This window comes from Balaenoptera acutorostrata, chromosome 14 (assembly GCF_949987535.1).
Source record: "Balaenoptera acutorostrata chromosome 14, mBalAcu1.1, whole genome shotgun sequence".
NCBI lineage: Eukaryota > Metazoa > Chordata > Mammalia > Artiodactyla > Balaenopteridae > Balaenoptera > Balaenoptera acutorostrata.
The window spans coordinates 81692567-81711323 of NC_080077.1; the positions used below are offsets into that span (position 1 = coordinate 81692567).

Sequence of the window (18757 nt, forward strand, 5' to 3'; positions counted from 1 at the left end):
GTATTATTGTTTGCAATTATTCAGACCCAAAGCACTGAAGTAATTTTTTTTTTCTCTCTCTCTCCCTTCCTACCAGTTAATAAGCAGTCACAAAGTCCATGTTATCTTTTGCAAAGTTGTCACAATTCATCCTATTCTTCCCATCACTAACGCCCTGCGCGCACAAATTATGAAACAGAAACTAGTACCTGAAAAGCCCTCCTCATGCTCCCTTCTAGTCGTTACCCTTCAGTACCGGTAACCAGCATCCTGACTTCTGATTAGCTTCCTTAATGGCTATTCGTTAAACCTTCATACTGCAGTAATTGATAAGGGATTTATTGTAACAGCATTTTATTTTATTTTTTTTTAATATCTAAGAGAAACCTCTTTGCAGACTAATCTTTTAATATGTATATGAAATATTTATGTATGATATAATATACAAAGTTTAATGTAATAAAACAGAATATTTTAATATATTTTGTTTTCTAGGTTGAAAAAACTCCTTGAACAAGAAAAGGCTTACCAAGCCCGCAAAGAAAAGGAAAATGCTAAGCGGCTCAACAAACTGAGAGATGAGCTTGTGAAACTCAAGTCCTTCGCACTCATGCTGGTGGATGAAAGGCAGATGCATATCGAGCAACTTGGCCTGCAGAGCCAGAAAGTACAGGACCTGACTCAGAAACTGAGGGAAGAGGAAGAAAAGCTCAAAGCCATCACTTCTAAATCCAAAGAAGACAGGCAGAAATTGCTCAAGTTGGAAGTGGATTTTGAACACAAGGCTTCGAGGTTTTCCCAGGAGCATGAAGAGATGAACGCTAAGTTGGCCAATCAAGAGTCTCACAACAGGCAGCTCAGACTCAAGCTGGTTGGCTTGACTCAAAGAATTGAGGAGCTGGAAGAGACCAACAAAAATCTTCAAAAGGCAGAAGTAGAACTTCAGGAACTAAGAGATAAAATTGCCAAAGGGGAATGTGGCAACTCCAGCCTCATGGCAGAAGTGGAAAAGCTTCGGAAGCGCGTACTTGAGATGGAGGGTAAAGATGAGGAGATTACGAAAACCGAATCCCAGTGCAGGGAACTGAGGAAGAAGCTGCAGGAGGAAGAACACCATAGCCGGGAGCTCAAACTTGAAGTTGAGAAGTTACAGATGAGAATGTCTGAACTGGAGAAATTGGAGGAAGCATTTAGCAAGAGTAAGTCGGAGTGCACCCAGCTGCATTTCAATCTGGAGAAAGAAAAGAACTTAACCAAGGACCTGCTCAATGAATTGGAGGTAGTCAAGAGTCGGGTTAAAGAACTGGAATGTTCTGAAAGTCGATTGGAAAAGGCTGAATTAAGCCTAAAAGACGATCTCACAAAGTTGAAGTCCTTTACCGTGATGCTGGTTGATGAAAGGAAAAATATGATGGAAAAAATAAAGCAAGAAGAGAGAAAAGTGGATGGACTCAATAAAAATTTTAAGGTGGAACAAGGCAAGGTTATGGATGTAACGGAAAAACTCATCGAAGAAAGTAAGAAGCTTTTAAAACTGAAATCTGAAATGGAGGAAAAGGTATACAGTTTGACCAAAGAGAGAGATGAGTTAATAGGCAAACTGAAAAGTGAAGAAGAAAAATCCTCTGAATTAAGCTGCAGTGTTGACTTACTAAAGAAGAGACTTGATGGGATAGAGGAAGTGGAGCGAGAAATAACAAGAGGAAGGTGTCGAAAAGGACCTGAGCTCACCTGCCCAGAAGATAACAAAATTAAGGAGCTAACACTTGAAATTGAGAGACTGAAGAAACGTCTCCAACAACTGGAGGTGGTGGAAGGGGATTTGATGAAGACGGAAGATGAGTACGACCAGCTAGAGCAGAAATTTAGAAGCGAGCAGGATAAGGCCAACTTCCTCTCTCAACAACTGGAGGAGATAAAACACCAAATCGCCAAGAATAAAGCAATAGAGAAAGGTGAGGCGGTGAGCCAGGAAGCCGAGCTGAGACACAGATTTCGGTTGGAAGAAGCTAAAAGTCGAGACTTAAAAGCAGAAGTCCAAGCCCTGAAAGAGAAGATTCATGAACTGATGAACAAAGAAGATCAGCTTTCTCAGCTCCAAGTGGATTATTCTGTCCTTCAACAAAGATTTATGGAAGAAGAAAATAAGAACAAGAACATGGGGCAGGAGGTCCTCCATCTGACCAAAGAGTTGGAGCTGTCCAAGCGGTACAGTCGCGCTCTCCGGCCCAGCGTGAACGGCAGGAGGATGGTGGACGTCCCCGTGACGTCCACTGGCGTCCAGACGGATGCTTTCGGCAGCGAGGCGGCGGAGGAGGACACGCCAGCGGTGTTTATACGCAAATCCTTTCAAGAAGAAAACCATATCATGAGTAACCTTCGACAGGTGGGACTGAAGAAACCTATGGAACGTTCCTCTGTCCTAGACAGGTATCCGCCCGCGGCCAACGAGCTCACCATGAGGAAGTCTTGGATTCCATGGATGAGGAAAAGGGAGAATGGGCCCCCGGTGACTCACGAGAAGGGGCCTCGAGCCGGTTCCGGCCCGGGGCACCCAGGAGAGCTGGTTCTTTCGCCCAAGCAGGGCCAGCCGCTGCACATTCGAGTGACGCCCGACCACGAGAACAGCACTGCCACGTTGGAGATTACGAGCCCCACGGCGGAAGAATTTTTTTCCAGTACCACCGTCATTCCCACCCTAGGGAATCAGAAACCGAGGATAACCATTATCCCATCACCAAACGTCATGTCTCAGAAACAGAAAAGCGGAGACGCTGCTCTCAGCGCGGAGCGAGCCATGTCCCCGGTCACAATTACTACCTTCTCCAGGGAGAAGACGCCAGAAAGCGGAAGAGGGCCGTTTGCGGACAGGCCCACGTCTCCCATTCAGATCATGACCGTGTCCACATCGGCGGCCCCGGCGGACATCGCTGTCCCTCCCGAATCCCAGGAAATGCCCGTGGGAAGGACTGTCCTCAAGGTCACGCCAGAGAAGCAGACTGTGCCAGCCCCGGTCCGGAAGTACAACTCCAATGCCAACATCATAACCACGGAAGACAATAAAATTCACATTCACTTAGGTTCGCAGTTTAAGCGAGCCCCTGGGACTTCAGCTGAAGGAGCAAGCCCGGTGATTACTGTCCGACCCGTCAGCGTGACCGCGGAGAAGGAGGTGTCCACCGGCACAGTCCTTCGCTCGCCCAGGAACCACCTCTCGTCTCGCCCTGGCGCGAGCAAGGTGACCAGCACCATCACCATTACGCCGGTCACGACCTCATCGGCCAGAGGCACCCAGTCAGTGGTGAGTAGAGGGGGCTCCAAAGTCCACGCCAAGGCGGGGGACGCGGGGCAGGGGGTGGTGGTGAGAATAACGCAGTGCCCAGAATACAGCAAAAGCACGTGCCCCTCCTCCACCCGAACCCACTACCAGGTGTCTCCTAGGGGACTATCTACATCAAGAAACAGGAGTAAAAAGTGGCCTAATACTTTATGAATTTGAGCTAATTATGAGGGATAATTTTTTTTTTCATATCAGTTATGGAGACTCCAAAAATCCTTGCAAAGATGGCCTCTTGCAGTGTCAGCATATGGGAATAATAAGGTTTAAAATTTGATTTTTATGTTTAAAGTATTTTGGAAAATGGAGACTGGGGAGAAACGGTCAATATGCAGAAAATTATTAAAACTGTTCCTGGGTTGGGCTTCCCTGGTGGCACAGTGGTTAAGAATCCGCCTGCCAATGCAGGGGACACGGGTTCGAGCCCTGGTCCGGGAAGATCCCACACGCCACGGAGCAACTAAGCCCGTGAGCCACAACTACTGAGCCCGAGCGCTACAACTACTGAAGCCCGTGCGCCTAGAGCCCGTGCTCTGCAACAAGAGAAGCCACCACAATGAGAAGCCCTCGCACTGCAAGGAAGAGTAGCCCCCACTCCCTGCAACTAGAGAAAGCCCGCCTGCAGCAACTAAGACCCAATGCAGCCAAAAAATAAAAATAAAAATAAATAAATAAATGAACTATTCCTGGGTTATAGTTCTAGAACCTAAAATATTTAAAATACATTTACGTATGGTCGTAGTCATACTTTATTCGAAAAGTAAGATTAAAAGATTATTATATCCAAAACTTTTTTTAAAGTAAAAAAGAAGTGAGTTTATATGTCTAAACACTATATTTTATTAATAGTATCGTGCAGAGAGCAGGTGCTCGATAAATATTTAGGTAATACCAGCTGGGAGGCTAAATGAAGGATTATTAAAAAAGCATGTCCAAAGTATAAAAGCCAGAACTTAAAAATGAATTCTATTTTTCAAAATACCTCCAGTGATTTTCATTTATTGAGGACAATTTGTAGATGAAATTATAGAAGAGCATGCACTACTTAGATGTTATTTTAAACTAATAGACTAGAAATTATGATTCCTAATCTCTGAATAAATTCTGCAGCATATATTAGAAACTCTTAAGAAGGAGAGGAAGCTTATTATTTAAGTATAGAAACTGTGGCTCATTTTCCCATATCTTCACTATAATTTACTTTAATTCTCTGTGCAGGAGCATAGACCCAAGACAGGCTTCAAAGTGTGAATTACTTACTAAGTGCTTTGCCAGTAAAGCTTTTTGTTATTGGCTCGATGGGAGCTGAATAGCATTCAGAACTGCTCACCCTTCTCAAATGGTTCAGTGCTGCTTTAATTTAAGCAACACAGCGTAGCTTGGATTTTTATAAAAGCTAGTGGAGGTGTAATTGTTGTAATTTAGAGCAGATTTTCTGCTGGAACATCTTATTCCCATTTTAAGGGTCAGGTCAAGATAGGCTTCCCTTCTGTAGCAACATTTTGGATTACTGACTAAAGCCCATACACAAATAGGATTTCAAAACAACTGTCTAAGATTTCTAAGGCCTAAATGATGATTCACATACTTCAGGTATATCAGATCCCATAAGATCAAGGGCAACAGAAAGTTTGGGAATACCCCTCTCAGAAATCGAATAGTGTGGCTAGTTCATTTGTGCATTTAGTCAACATTTATTGACCATTAGCAACACTTTAGGCATGGGATTAGATGCTGACTGTAAATAGGACCTGTCGAAGTTCTTGGCTTAGTGGGAGAGGCAGGATTGAAACCTCCTTAGTGGTTCTATGAGAGGGGTATGTACAAAGGAACAAGCAGAGAAGGCTTCACCAGGGGAAGAGGTCTTCACAGATGCAGAGAGAGGGCAGCGTGTGCACAGGCGCAGCGATGGAAATGTGAGGAACTGGCTTGTTGGGAATGGTGAGCAGTCCCTTTGCGCTGCAGCAGCTGGGGCTGGAGACAAAACGCAGGAGCAGAAAAGGAGAGGCTCACTGGGGTCAGATACTGAAGATGCATGGGTCTTTTTATGAAATTGACATTTAATCTCAGAGAGTAGACAAAGGGACCCAGAAACAGGGTCATGATTTTTAAAACTACATTCTTTATGTTTTAGGTATGTCTGTAAAACAATTGAAAGGATAAATTGGAGGAAATAGAGGCCGAGGTCAGGGATACTGTTGCAGTTCTGTAGGCTGGAGATGGTGTAGGCTTGAACTGCGGTAGCAAAAATGAGGACAGAAATAGATTGAAGACGGAATTGAAGATTTCATGACAAACTGAGTACAGAGGGCAGCTCTGAGGTTTCTGGCTTGGCTGTAGAGGTGGATAAAACGAGAAACCCAGGGGGGACTACTGTTTGGGGGAGAAGTTAAGTAATGTTTGGGGCCTGTTATAATTGAGATGCCTGAGGGACACTGAAAATGTCTAGCGCGTGGTTGGAAATCTGGATCTGCATTTAAGGAGAGCACGGAAGGCTCGAGGTCCTGAGACTCAGCAACATGTAGGTGACAACTGAGGCGATTCTCAGGGTGAATGTGAAAAATGAAAAGAGGGCCGAGGATGGAGCATGGTGACACCCACATTTAGAAGGCAGGCAAGCTGGAACCAGGAGCCAGCGCCAGAGTGAAAAGGAGTTGTCAGAGACAGGAGGGGGATGGGTGAGACCCAAGTAAGGAATCACAGCAGGAGAGTTTCAGGAGCACTTCAAGAAGGGGGGGTGTGGGGGACTTCGCTGGCAGTCCAGTGGTTAGGACTCCGAGCTCTCACTGCAGGGGGCACGGGTTCATCCCTGGCCGAGGAACTAAGATCCTGCATGCCATGCGGCATGGCAAAAAAGAAAGAGGGTGTGGTCAGCAGTGACAATACAAAAAAGAAAAGATCTGGCCTCCTTAGGAGGGGAAAGGAGAGCTGCTTCATGTAAAGAAAGTGAGGTGATTTGGGGGACAGTAGGAGTAAAGATGCCTGAGTATACGCAGGGTGTCCTGCAGCTTCTCTGTGAAGTAGGAGTGAAGGTCGTCTTCAGTCAGGGTAGAGGAGGTAGGTGAGGGGCTTGAGAAGAGAAGGAAGAGTGGCACAGATGTTCCGGGAGACGGGAAGGGGTGGGGGGCGACTGGAATGGACTCGACACCGACTCCAACTTGCGGACGATAATCTGACCTGGAGAGGGGTCGTCTGTGGGTAGCTCTGTGGCAAGAGCCCTGCGTATGCTCAGACTGACGGCACTTCCGGGGGAAACTCACCAACATCGCCCGTGCGTTTCTGTGTTTTCTCTCTTACAGTCGGGACAAGACGGGTCATCCCAGCGGCCTACACCCACCCGCATTCCTATGTCAAAAGGTATGAAAGCAGGAAAGCCAGTAGTGGCAGCCCCAGGAGCAGGAAATCTGACCAAATTCGAGCCTCGAGCTGAGACTCAGTCTATGAAAATAGAGCTGAAGAAATCTGCAGCCGGCAGCGCTACCTCTCCTGGAGGGGGGAAGGGCTGAGGGCAGTGGCGGAGGGGGTATGTCGTGCAGATGCTACTGCTGCCGTCTGTTCGTGCCAACTCTCTACATGTACTAATTTAAGTTTTCGATATCCTGTTCATAAAATAATCAACTAATAGCCATGTGTCTTTCCTATTTTGTGGATTTGTTTTGATCCTGGGGAACAGAACTAACTAGCAAAACTACCGTGTGCTGTGTGCTTTGCGGAGGATGCTGGGCCCGAGGCAGGGCCTGACTTCTAGACCCAGTTTTGCTTCTAGAAAGTGGACCCATTAGTTAAATCAGTAAGATATGGGGGCTGGATCACAGCATCTCCAAAGCCGGCTCCTAATTGTTAATCAAGTATAATAGGCTTTGTTCCACCATCATTGATCTTTCAAAAACTCTTTTATGAAATAGGAAATAGGTTAACAATGGTCATTGGCCTCTATCAGATTCCAAATTTGCTTCATGTGCTGGAAACAAACAAACAAACAAAACCCCCAAAACAAAACCCATCTCCTAGTTATCACAGGGCCTGGACCTCTAAGGTTTTGCAAAAACAAAAGCCTCTGAGACGATTTCAGGAAACAATTTGAATGTGAAATAAAATGGAAACGAAATATGGAATACTAAAAACAGAGTTTTACTTATTTGTGTGAGTGTGTATTGTAAAGATTTTGGAATTTTAGAACCGTTAATGTCAGACTCATGCTCTATTCAAGTGTGCAACGGATTTAAATTGTGGAGCAGTTTGAATAGAGCTGCCAAATGGCCCTTTATAGCTCAAGAGAGGTTGTAATGGATAGAAAATAGCGGACAGTAAATTTTGATACATTGTTGCCAAGAAATAAAATGACATCATGCATAGCTTAATTGAATTGAAACATTTTCACAGTCAAGTGTGGACTTTACTTTGCAAGTATAGAACCAGTTCATGATTGTGTGTGTGTGTGTGTGTGTGTGTGTGTGTGTGTGTGTGGTGTGGTGAAGTGTATTATTATTACCTGTGTTTGTATCATTGTTAATTTTAAGCATGTTTTCATAAGCATGAAGAGTGTGTGAATGCAAAATGCCAGTGTCCGTGAGAAGATTAAACGTGTTGACGTGGACATGGTGCTTGGTAGTCAAATAACCACAAATGAGCTCAAGGCTGATAACCCCCAGCTTAGCATCTGAGGTCTCAGGTAGGCAGCACCTTTGTCGAAATCTTTGAGGCAAGTGGGTAAACTTTACAAATAACACAGTGAGTATTAAGTTACAGGTTGCTATTTTCTACTTCTAAATTGTGAGGGTTCCAGAATCATTTGAATAGTCCCTGCTCCTGATATTTGGTAAAAGGTAGATTTTTTTTTTTTTTAAAGATATATGATTGCTTTTTGGCCCAGGAGTCATCGTGCTTCATGGTATAGAGACTGTCCTCTGTGTTCTTTCCACACTGTTCTTCCGGCCCCTTGTAGAACTGGGGCTCAAATCGTGGATGAAGGAGATAGACCCCTCACAATATTCACATTTACTTAATCAGATCACTGTTGCCTACAGCTCAGTTCTCAGCAAATGTATTTTAAAATATTGAGCAACTATGGGAGACATGCCCTAATAATGGAATTTCAAGGCAGAAGGAGAGGGAGACTGAGAAAAAAAGACTTTATGAAATACGATTTTGAACACGTTTAAACAAGAGATCTTGCCATTTCGAATACTGACTCGTGTTTTTTTGAAAGGGAATTTCCCCCCTTTTGTAAAGTGGACATGATCCCTTTCAGAAACAAGGACGCTCCACTGTTTTTCAAATGCCTCCCTGGCACTTAGGCTATTTAGTGTTACTGTACATGCTGTATTTGAGCAAACGGAGGTGTCAGGAGAACGAAACACTGTATTCTATTTTATACTACCTGCCATTCTTCAGTGACCCTTATCCCAATCAAGTGTCACTGCTACTGTTTTGCTTTTTTACCTGCTCACACCATGCTTGTGTCGGTTCTGCCTGGAAGCTCATTCCATCTGCAGGGAGAGGCTGTAAGGGCTTAACCGTGAGCGGACAGGATGTTTATACATAATCTGGATCTTGGAATACAGCCACCTGCAAAGGACAACCGCTAAGAAAACTTGGCGGCACGACACATATTCGCTTTTCAGAAATGATAGAGCGCAACTGCCGTGGCAGTTTTCCTTTGTAATTTTAGAACCAACTCCACATTTATTGGCTAGCTTTGTTTTCAGCTGCATATTAGAAATGAAATCCACCGGGGATTGGAGGTGCAGGATTCCATGCACTCCGTCTCCGGCTTCTATGTGTGAGTATAATGCTTCTAGGATGCAGTTTCATGTGCTTTTGTAAGAGTGAATGGGATGAAAAAGTTAGAGTCTTTTCCCTGTCCTGAAACATAGTACTGTGTAGTGAAATAGCAGGGGTGTCACTAGGGCAGCTAGGAACAGCTGCTGTCAGGTCCCGTCCTGGGGAGGGAGGGGTGCCGTTTCCACAGATTTCAGCGTGACGGCTGCCTCTGGGGACATGCAGGGCCCCATCCACACAGCTACAGACGCAGCCCTGGTTTTACCCTCCTGAGAATAATTTTTGTGGGTTGGCTGTTTCCACATACTACGATGGTGGCCATATTCCATGCACAGTACCAGAAACATTCCAAGATGGGACACGGCCCAAAAGGTATTTATCATTTCTTGAAAATGACTATCCTGTCTAGGTCACCTGCTTAAACAGAGTCATTCAGTTTCTACTGGCATCTTTATTATATTTTCCTTGAGGACAGGTGAACGGGGAGCATTTGGGCTGTCTGGAGATTTTAGGGTATTCGTTAAGGGTAGGGTGTTACCAGATCTCTTAGTTGAATGTCTTTAAGAAAGAAGTGAAGACATAGCTTTGATGTGCAGTGTGGGAAGAGTATAATTTCAGGGAAACAAAAACCTGTCCAAGAATGTGAGATGCACAAAGATTTGAATTTCTCATTCCTTTCATAGATTTGGAATACTGGGGAGAGAGCAAGACTTTCCTGGTTGGGAAAACCCCAGGGATATTAGATGAGAAGGGCACGTTTATGTGGGCGGCAGGAGGGCAGAGAGAGAGAGAGAGCAAGAGGTAACAGGATGAGCACGGAGGGGGCTTCCCAGTCAACAGGAATGCATTATTCCCAAACCTCCCCAACCCAGCCGATGGTCAGTGCTTCCCCCCTACTTCCTCCTCCAGTCTCATCCTTGGTTATCTCCTCACCCTCTGCTCTTTCAACTTTCTCCTTTTCACCTGTTACCTCCACATAGGATGTAAATATGCTCTGGCCTCTTCCGTTTCAGCACAGTTTTTCCTTCAGCCATGCAGTCCTCTATAGCTACTGCCCTGACCCCCTTCCCTGCCTGCCCGGTGGAGCAACTGACACAACGCTCGGCCTTTTCTGCCTCCACTTCCACTGTTCCCGTTGATTCTTTAATTATTCTTTACTTTTGTGAAAGTAACTCATACACAGTTAAAATACAAGCCAGTGCTAAAAGACAATGAAAACAGCTGTTCCTCACCTCACCCCCCCCTTTCCAAACTCAGCTCTACTCCCTAGAGAAAATTATTTCTCACTCTAAATTGATAAATTTTGGATGTTTTTTTCTTCCCATTATTGTTTTGATGTTTGAGAATTTAGTCCTCTTACATGTCTCTTCCTTTCCCTTTTCCCCATCCTCACAATATGATTGCATCACACATTTTTTGATACATCAGCAGCCAGCAGCCAGCATGTTTCATGTTCATATGTTTACAATGTAAGTTTAAATATTGTTCCCTGCTGAGCCAAGTAGTCTACTATGATTATGTTTCCTTCCTCTTACCGTGTTACCCCTTCAAAAGAATAATTGCTTTAATTTTTCATCTGCTTGCTTTTCTATGTATCTATCTGTATTTTTTCCAAATGCTCCAATAGATCTACCAAACACATATGAGTAATTTTTCCAAACACTTAAGCACATCAGTTTCATACTTTTCCCTGGAAGCCTTACTAGTTCAACCCTCTGCTTCCCTACTTAGTCTGGAATGGTGGTCCTTTACACCTGCTGTTCAGCTGTTGTCCTATTGCCTACATTGAATCCTCTGTTTCCTGGAGTTCTTATCTTCTACTTCTTTTGCTTACCTGTTTGTCTGTCTGCCTATCTATCTATCTACCTATCTATCTATCTATCACCTATCTATCTATCTATCTATCGAAGCTCATCTTCCAGTAGTTTCTACGGAGAAAAATCCTCCAGTAACCTTCCTGAGGCAGGCTACCTGCATTCTGGGAACAGATCAGGGAGATGAAGTGGAGAATCTCACAGTTTAGGCACTCCCTTGCATTCAGCCCATTTTGTACGTAGGTCCAGAACTTGTTAGGTCAGTGTTTTCAGGGAATAAACCCCGGATCTCTGTAAGGGTGAAAGTAGGGTGAGGCTATGCTCCTCTCCCTCTGTGCCTGAGACATCTAATCTCCTTCTGATTCCTTGAACTTCTCTGACTGCCCTGCCTCAGTCTCCCTTGCTGGCTCCTTATTGTATGCATGCATTTTTTTTAAATTGAAGTATAGTTGATTTACAATGTTGTGTTCATTACTGCTGTACAGCAAAGTGATTCAGTTACACATATATATACATTCTTTTTTTAATATTCTTTTCCATTATGGTTTATCACAGCATATTGAATATAGTTCCCTGCGCTCTACAGTAGGACCTTGTTGTTTATCCATTCTATATATAAAAGTTTACATCTGCTAATCCCAGCCTCCCACTCCATCCCTCCCCCAACCCCCTCCCCCTTGGCAACCACCAGTCTGTTCTCTATGTCCCTGATTCTGTTTCTGTTTCATAGGTAGGTTCATTTGTGTCATATTTTAGATTCCACGTATAAGTGATATCATATGGTGTTTGTCTTTCTCTGTCTGACTTACTTCACTTAGTATGAGCATCTCTAGGTCCATCCATGCTGCTTGTGCATGCATCTTAAGGGTTGGTTTTCTCCTCATCTTTTCAAAAGCCATTTGCCTGCACTACATGCTCATTCTGGTTACTTTATTCACTCCCATGGCTTCAGTTATCTCCCTTATGCTGATGACGACCAAACCTCTATCTCCAACCACGCACTCAACGTGGCACTGTACATCTCCAACTCAGTTCGTCTCAAAGCCATTCTCAACAACCCCTCCATCCCTCTTCCAAGTTTTTTCCTTCTCCTATAATTCTCCACCTCAGCAGGAATGTCCTGAGCTACCCAGTCATTCAAGAAAGCCAGAAGCCACTTCAGGCCCCTCCTTCCCCCTCGCCCACCAGGAGACTCATTCAGCAAGTCTCTCATACCCCTGTCAAACCCCTGACACCTGAGGCAGCTGCACCCACATCTCCATTTTCCCCGTCACTGCCTGAGTGGAGGTTCTAACTACTTCTCATCTGGATGACTCTAATACTCTCCCAACCGATCCCATAATCTCCAGCCTCAACATTTCCTGATTCATTTTTCATTTTGTTTTCCAAAGTGCAAGTTGATCATCTCACTCCTCTATGTGAAGCCCTCCCAAGCTTCCTTGTTATCCACAGCATGCAAGGCCAGCTCCCTGGTGTGGCACTCAAGGCTCTGTGATCTGGCGCCCTACCTCCCCACCCTCCCTTTCCCTCGCCTGGACCCCCACCCCCAGGCCCACAGAACGCCTTGCACAGTGGCCAGATCACCTTCCCTTGACTTGCTCAACTTGTTTCTCCTCCCTTCCTCCGACATTTCCTTCTGGTGGTTCTGTCCTCTGTTCAAAATCTCTTTTAAAAACTTTGCCTCCATGAACAAGACAAGCCATTATTTCAGAATCTAAGCCGGGGTTTAAAGCCTGTCATTTTTAACATTTTTACAGCAAATGCTGTAAAAAAAAGTTGGTACTTACTGTAGAGAAAGAAAACCAACAGTCAAAGGATGGCTGGGAGTTGGAGAAGAAAGAGGTGTTCTTGCTTCCTCCTTAGTCCGCAATAGAAACCTGCGAGAATGATATGGAGGGCGCTGACACATCATGCGTGAGAACACAGAGGGAGAGAGGGAGCAGAATTAGGGGAAATCCGGGTGCTGCCGTTCTGGACGGTGTAAGTCACTGCTGTTTCCCTCCAAAGGCACCGTGGCAGGTGATGGATGCAAAACGGCCAGCAGTCCTGGACTGAGGAGTTCTCGCCTCTGACGCTATCACACGTGTGGCGAGCTAAGGGGGCCTGGGGGCTTCCTGTGAAGCACAAACATACTTGAGTTATTTACGAATGGCTCATCCTCTCTTACTCCCCCCAGAGGAGCATGAAAGCACTTCAGGAAAGAACAAGTTCCAGGTGATCTGTCATGCTCTTCAGTTTCACGAAGGACCCTCTGAAAGAGATCAGAGAGGCTTCTGTTTTAAGGGATCAAACACCACCACCCATAAGCAGGATTTAGATTGAGGATAGATATTAAGGCGAACATGGAGAGAAGGTGGATTGCTGAACAACGGACTAGATTCCTGACATAGGACTGACCAGGAGATCAGAGGAAGGCTCTGTAACCTTTGACAAACCACCTTACCTTGGCTCATGGCTTAGCATTCAGCTATGATCTTTTATGATTCTGGCATTCCTCCTTAGAGGGATAATATGAGACGCTTCACTCTTGTTCAGTGAGCCACTTAAAAGAGTCTGCCATAATGCTTTTCCTAAGAACCAATAATTAATTGCTTATCTGGTAAAAGTAGTTTTGGCCTCTCTACTTGTGCTAATATTATGTATGTGTGATGGACAGAATTGCAAAGCCAAGGGCTGTTTGGAAATGAACTAGACTTTAGAGGCCAAGAAGATAATTATCCCTATTATTAAGGATGAAAACAAAAAACAAAACAAGAAAACCCCCAACGCTTAGAGTGTCTCATTATCTTATTAATGATGAAGCCAGGACTTCAGTTTCTCCCAGTACCTTATTCAGGATTTCATACGAGTAAACTACTTCAAGTGAGCAAAGTGTATATTCATACATAGACTAAAAATACCCGCTCAATGGGCCAAAATAATATTGCCAAAGGATTTGAGATATTGAGCTATCTACATAGAAACCCTGTGTGTCAAAGTTCTCATAACAGCAATTTGATGAACATTATCCTTATCTAAAAAACACAATGCCCTTCTCAAGTTTCACACATAATGTTATATTCCATGCTATCTTGTGACCAACCGTAGACTTAGATCAACCTTAGCTGATCTCAGCATCTAGCATCTAACACCTGTGTCTAAAAAGTAGAACCTGAGCATGCTTGGCTCAGGTACTTAGCTATTTTTCCACCATTTAGTTTTTATTTATAATTAATGTTATCTATGGGATAACTAGTTCCAATTTGCTTGTATCTGGGGAACAGTAATCTGTGTGAGAGGTAACAATTAGCTTGCCTGAAAAAAAAGCTACCAGTCATAACTGCGATGATTGGTAACTCCTGCAACCTGGGGGGCGGGCGAGGGGAAGATTTGGCCTGATGATGGAGTGGAAAATGTTTTGTAAGGAAGCAAATAAACTCTTAGGTGGTTGAGAAACCTCAAGAGAGTTTGTATCATCCGATTCCAAAGTTTCCTGAAGCAAATGACACAACTGATTAGCGGAAGTATTTTTAATTAGCCGAGCTGAATCCAAAAGAAGAATACAAGTCCAAATCAACAGAGGAAGTTTATTGGATTTCCTATTTAAAACAGATGTTTTATCAGAACTCTGAATAACGTCTGAATTCACGTGATAGTAACAGGACTGAATACTGAAGCATTTTCTTAAAATGAACCTTAAAAGTAAACAACATCTAGGCACTCCTACTTCTAAAAGGTGTAGAGAATGCGGATATTTTTGCAGGAGGATAAATGCCCCTGCACGCAGCAAGGTCAAAGCCGGGGTTTGGTAGCTGGTGGAGAAGAAAGGCATAGCTCTAAGCCAGTGCCTTGCTCTCCAGGCAGAGCTCCTGGGAGCAGGAGCCATGAAACAGGAGAACAGGCCATATGCCAGCCAAATTGATGCAGAATCCAACAGGAAATGTTTTCTGTAACATTGGTGTGCAGTTTCCTGTGAATAAAGCAGCCCTCCTTTGCTGATGCAAAGTCCTGCTATAAATTGAACTTTCGCTCTGCTTTGTCTTTGGTATATGAATTTGGAGGCTATCAAAGTGATGTGATCTCATTTACTAGAGTTGATTTTTAAAATTCAGAGCTCAAGAGTCCCCTTGAGGCTTGGCAGGGCATAAACATAGGCACTGCTCGGGAGGAAGGCACTGACTTTGCAGGGAATACATCTTTCTTACTCCACAGCCAAGGGGTTCTCCTGGGAGGAATCAGAATTCCAGTTTGTTACCAGGTTGCCCCACTGTAGCACTCAAGAGACATTCTCTCCAAGATTTCTCCCCAAATCCTGTCTTATGTATACAACTTTCGATCTCAAGTCATCTGGCTGGCCAGTAGTTTTGGGGATACCACCCAAGTAGGATAAATGAGTCATCTTTGTAAGGTCAGAAATCAAGTGTAATTAGGAATTGATAATACGTTAAACTTCCTTTCCAGGGAAGTTATCTAATAGCTAGTGTAATAAAAGAATGAATTCATTTCACAATAATATTATGAAAACAATGTATTTAATGTGTTACCTGAAGCTTCTCAAGAAAAAAAACTTCAAGATAACACTTGAGAGAAACATATAGAGGAAAAAGTGCTTTGGTCAACTGTTAATATAAAAATATATGTAAAAATCCAGTGTCCCATGTACATATGCTGATTAAGATTTAGAGGGTTTTTTTCTTCTTACAGTTAGAAAAATGGAAATTGTTATTAAACATCTACACAACAGAGGGCCCCAAATTTAAATGCTTCGCTATTTTGAGTTTGCTGATAGAGGTGGTAATTAACTGTGGCTTTGGTCTCAATCTTCCTCATATATTCTACAGATTACTAATGTCAGAAAAGTGGTATCTGTAAAAAGAGTAAAATTTAGATTACAGAATTACATCTGATTGTACTTAGGTCACCTTAGAGGTCCCAAATGACTTATTTGGGTCTTATTCTGAGATGAAATGAAGACAGAGTAGTAGATGGAAAAAGATTTGCTCACTGACTTTGTAACTTCAATAAAATCCATAACATTATTTTATTGTACTAAATCATAAAAAAAAAGGAAGAGACTTGGGAATTCAGTCTTTAAAAAAAAAAGCGCACAAATAATGGCATTAATCCCCGAAGTATTTTTATTTTATTATTATTTTTGCTGGCAACCATGAACTCCCTATGCATCAGATAGTTTTGCTGTGTAATAAGTCACCTCAAAATTTAATACCTTAAAACAACCTTTTTTATTTCTCATAAGTTTGTGTATTGGCTGGGTAATTCTTATCTGAGTCAGTTTACAGATTAGGGGAAAACATAGATAATAAGCAAACATAGATTTAACAAATATGCTTAGTAAGTTTCAAATGATAGAGCCACTATCATATAGATCTTATCTCACTGTCTTTAGAAACAAGATGAAATATGTCTCTATGTTATAAAATAAAATAACTTGGGCTTGTTTTACTTAAAGTAAATTTTATGTACATAAATATTAAACCCCATCTTTTATTATTGAAGTTGAATAAAATAAAATAAACTCTCTTATTTGGCATTGTCAAGTATTTTTGAGATAGTCTTTTTAGTAACATAATCTGATTAATAGCATTAATATATATATCATGCATGGATTACCAGTTTGCTACCTTAAAAATAATAATAAATGTAATGGTCCAACCAAGACATTGTTTCTATGTATGTACTCTTGCCATATATATTTTCACCAAATACTAATTCTGAAAAGCTATTATTATTATTTTTCTAAATTGGAGTATAGTTGACTTACAATGTTGTGTTACTTTCTACTGTACAGCAAAGAGAATCAGTTATACATATATGTATATCCACTCTTTTTTATATTCTTTTCCCATATAGGTCATTACAGAGTACTGAGTAGAGTTCCCTGTGCTATACAGTAGGTTCTTATTAGTTATCTATTTTATATATAGTTGTGTGTATATGTCAATCCCAATCTCCCAGTTTATCCCTCCCTCCCCCCTTCACCCCTGGTAACCATAAAATTGTTTTCTACATCTGTGACTCTATTTCTGTTTCGTAAATAAATTTGTTTGTACCAGTTTTTTAGATTCCACATATGAGTGATATCATAGGATATTTGTCTTTCTCTGTCTGACTTACTTCACCCAGTATGACAGTCTCTAGGTCCATCCATGTTGCTGTGTATGACACAACTTCGTTTTCCTTTTTATGGCTGAGTAATATTCCATTGTATATACGTACCACATCTTCTTTATCCATTCGTCTGTCAATGGACACTTAGGTTGCTTCCACGTCCTGGCTATTGTAAATAGTGCTGCAATGAACATTGGGGTGCATGTATCTTGAAAAGCCATTATTATTACGGAGACTATAAAATGCTAGGATTAGGAGAAGGCAACTCTAGGAATTTAGAGGTTTGCACACTCAAGGGGAGAGAAGAAGGTACTGTAGTAAAAAAATATCAGCCCTGCCAGGGATTTGAGAGATGATTTCTGATACCCTCATTTTGTAATGAGGAAACAAAGGCACACGCATTCTGAATTACATCTACAATAAGAACAGTTCTAGATTTCTCTCTTTTAAATGTATGTTTCCTATGATCTCTTAAGGGAGGAAAATGGGGAAGATAATTCTATTAAGGAGGTTTGAGACCTACGTCTTTTCCCTCTTTGAAACCTACTATAGAAATTTTTAAGAAGAAAAAGTGTTGAGTGGGAAATAACATTTTAATGTGAGACCCTGATTTTTACCTGCATAATATTTTATTTAGTGTTTTTAGTTTTTACCTGAAAGTTTTGATACAGTTTAGGCCCTGAAAATATTTGAGGCTAGAACAATTTTCCAAAGATAAAACGAGATAATGATTTTTATGGGTTTCTGGTACAGTAAAAAAAATCATACCTATGTCTTAAAAGCTTTTCAAAACCTTCATAGCTAGTTATTATTAAGTATATAAAACATTTATGTATTTACTATCTGTTTTATCCCAAATTCAATTCGGAAAGGTCAAGGGAAGGAATGGAAATATCTCCACCTAGTGGTCAGTGTGAAGTAAACCTCTAGGTCTATGACATAATGAGCTTTAATTAATGTTTGCTTAGATATTAATTATCCTTGTTAAAAAACGTAAATAGTAAGAATTTGAGACTAACATGAAAATAATAGGTGGAAATTTCCTCACGCTATTCATAAACCTTGACATTAGTTGACCGGGAGGTAATACATTTTTCAGACAGAGAAACCATTTGAGGCTTAGATATTTCTTTCCTCTGCTCTTTATCTCAGCAAAGGCAGGGCCCTGCTTCATTTTGCTCACCAATGTAGTTCCATGCCCAGCACAGTGATGGGCATGTAGTAGGGCCTCAATGACATAATGAAAAAAAAGATGATAAATGTTCACAAAGCCATAAAGGTTAAAAGTGAAATCAATCAAATAAATATAAATATTACTCATTGTGGCTGGTACTGTTCTAATTGCTATTTCTGAATCTATTTTTATTTACTTTTATAAAAAGGAATTCAGATTTAAGAGCATATGCAGAATTATGCAAAAAGCAGCAGTCAGAGACAAAAATGAGTCATCTGTATTTAGTGACTTCTTGGGAATAATGAATATTTCCTTATTAAAACTCAAATCTACACCCATAAACAAATAAAAGTATGTGACTATCGTTCAGCACAGAAATTCTAGGCAATAGTCTGGTTTCCACTATGGGGCTTGTATATAGTAAAGACTGTCTTTGTGTTCAGTGCTTATCTTGGGGAAAATCAATCGAATATGGTTAGAATATTAGACATGGTTTCTAAAAAGCTTCAAGAATTTAGGGGTAAAGCTCCTATGTCAATATAAAGAACTTACCCAAGAATAGGA

At 42.1% G+C, this 18757-nt stretch overlaps 1 protein-coding gene across 3 annotated transcripts in view; it reads left to right on the forward strand.

The window, feature by feature from the left end:
- Nucleotides 1-18757, forward strand: part of FILIP1 (filamin A interacting protein 1) — a 200625-nt gene that overhangs the window by 177895 nt on the left and 3973 nt on the right. For 2 of the 3 annotated variants that reach the window (XM_007167995.2, XM_057527702.1), the window contains exons 5-6: nt 475-3280; nt 6616-6839. In XM_007167995.2, coding sequence (XP_007168057.2) covers nt 475-3280; nt 6616-6822 — 3013 coding nt within the window. In that variant the 3' untranslated portion in view covers nt 6823-6839. The remainder of the gene's footprint in view (nt 1-474; nt 3281-6615; nt 6840-18757) is intronic. The other variant, XM_057527704.1, reaches the window with a different exon arrangement.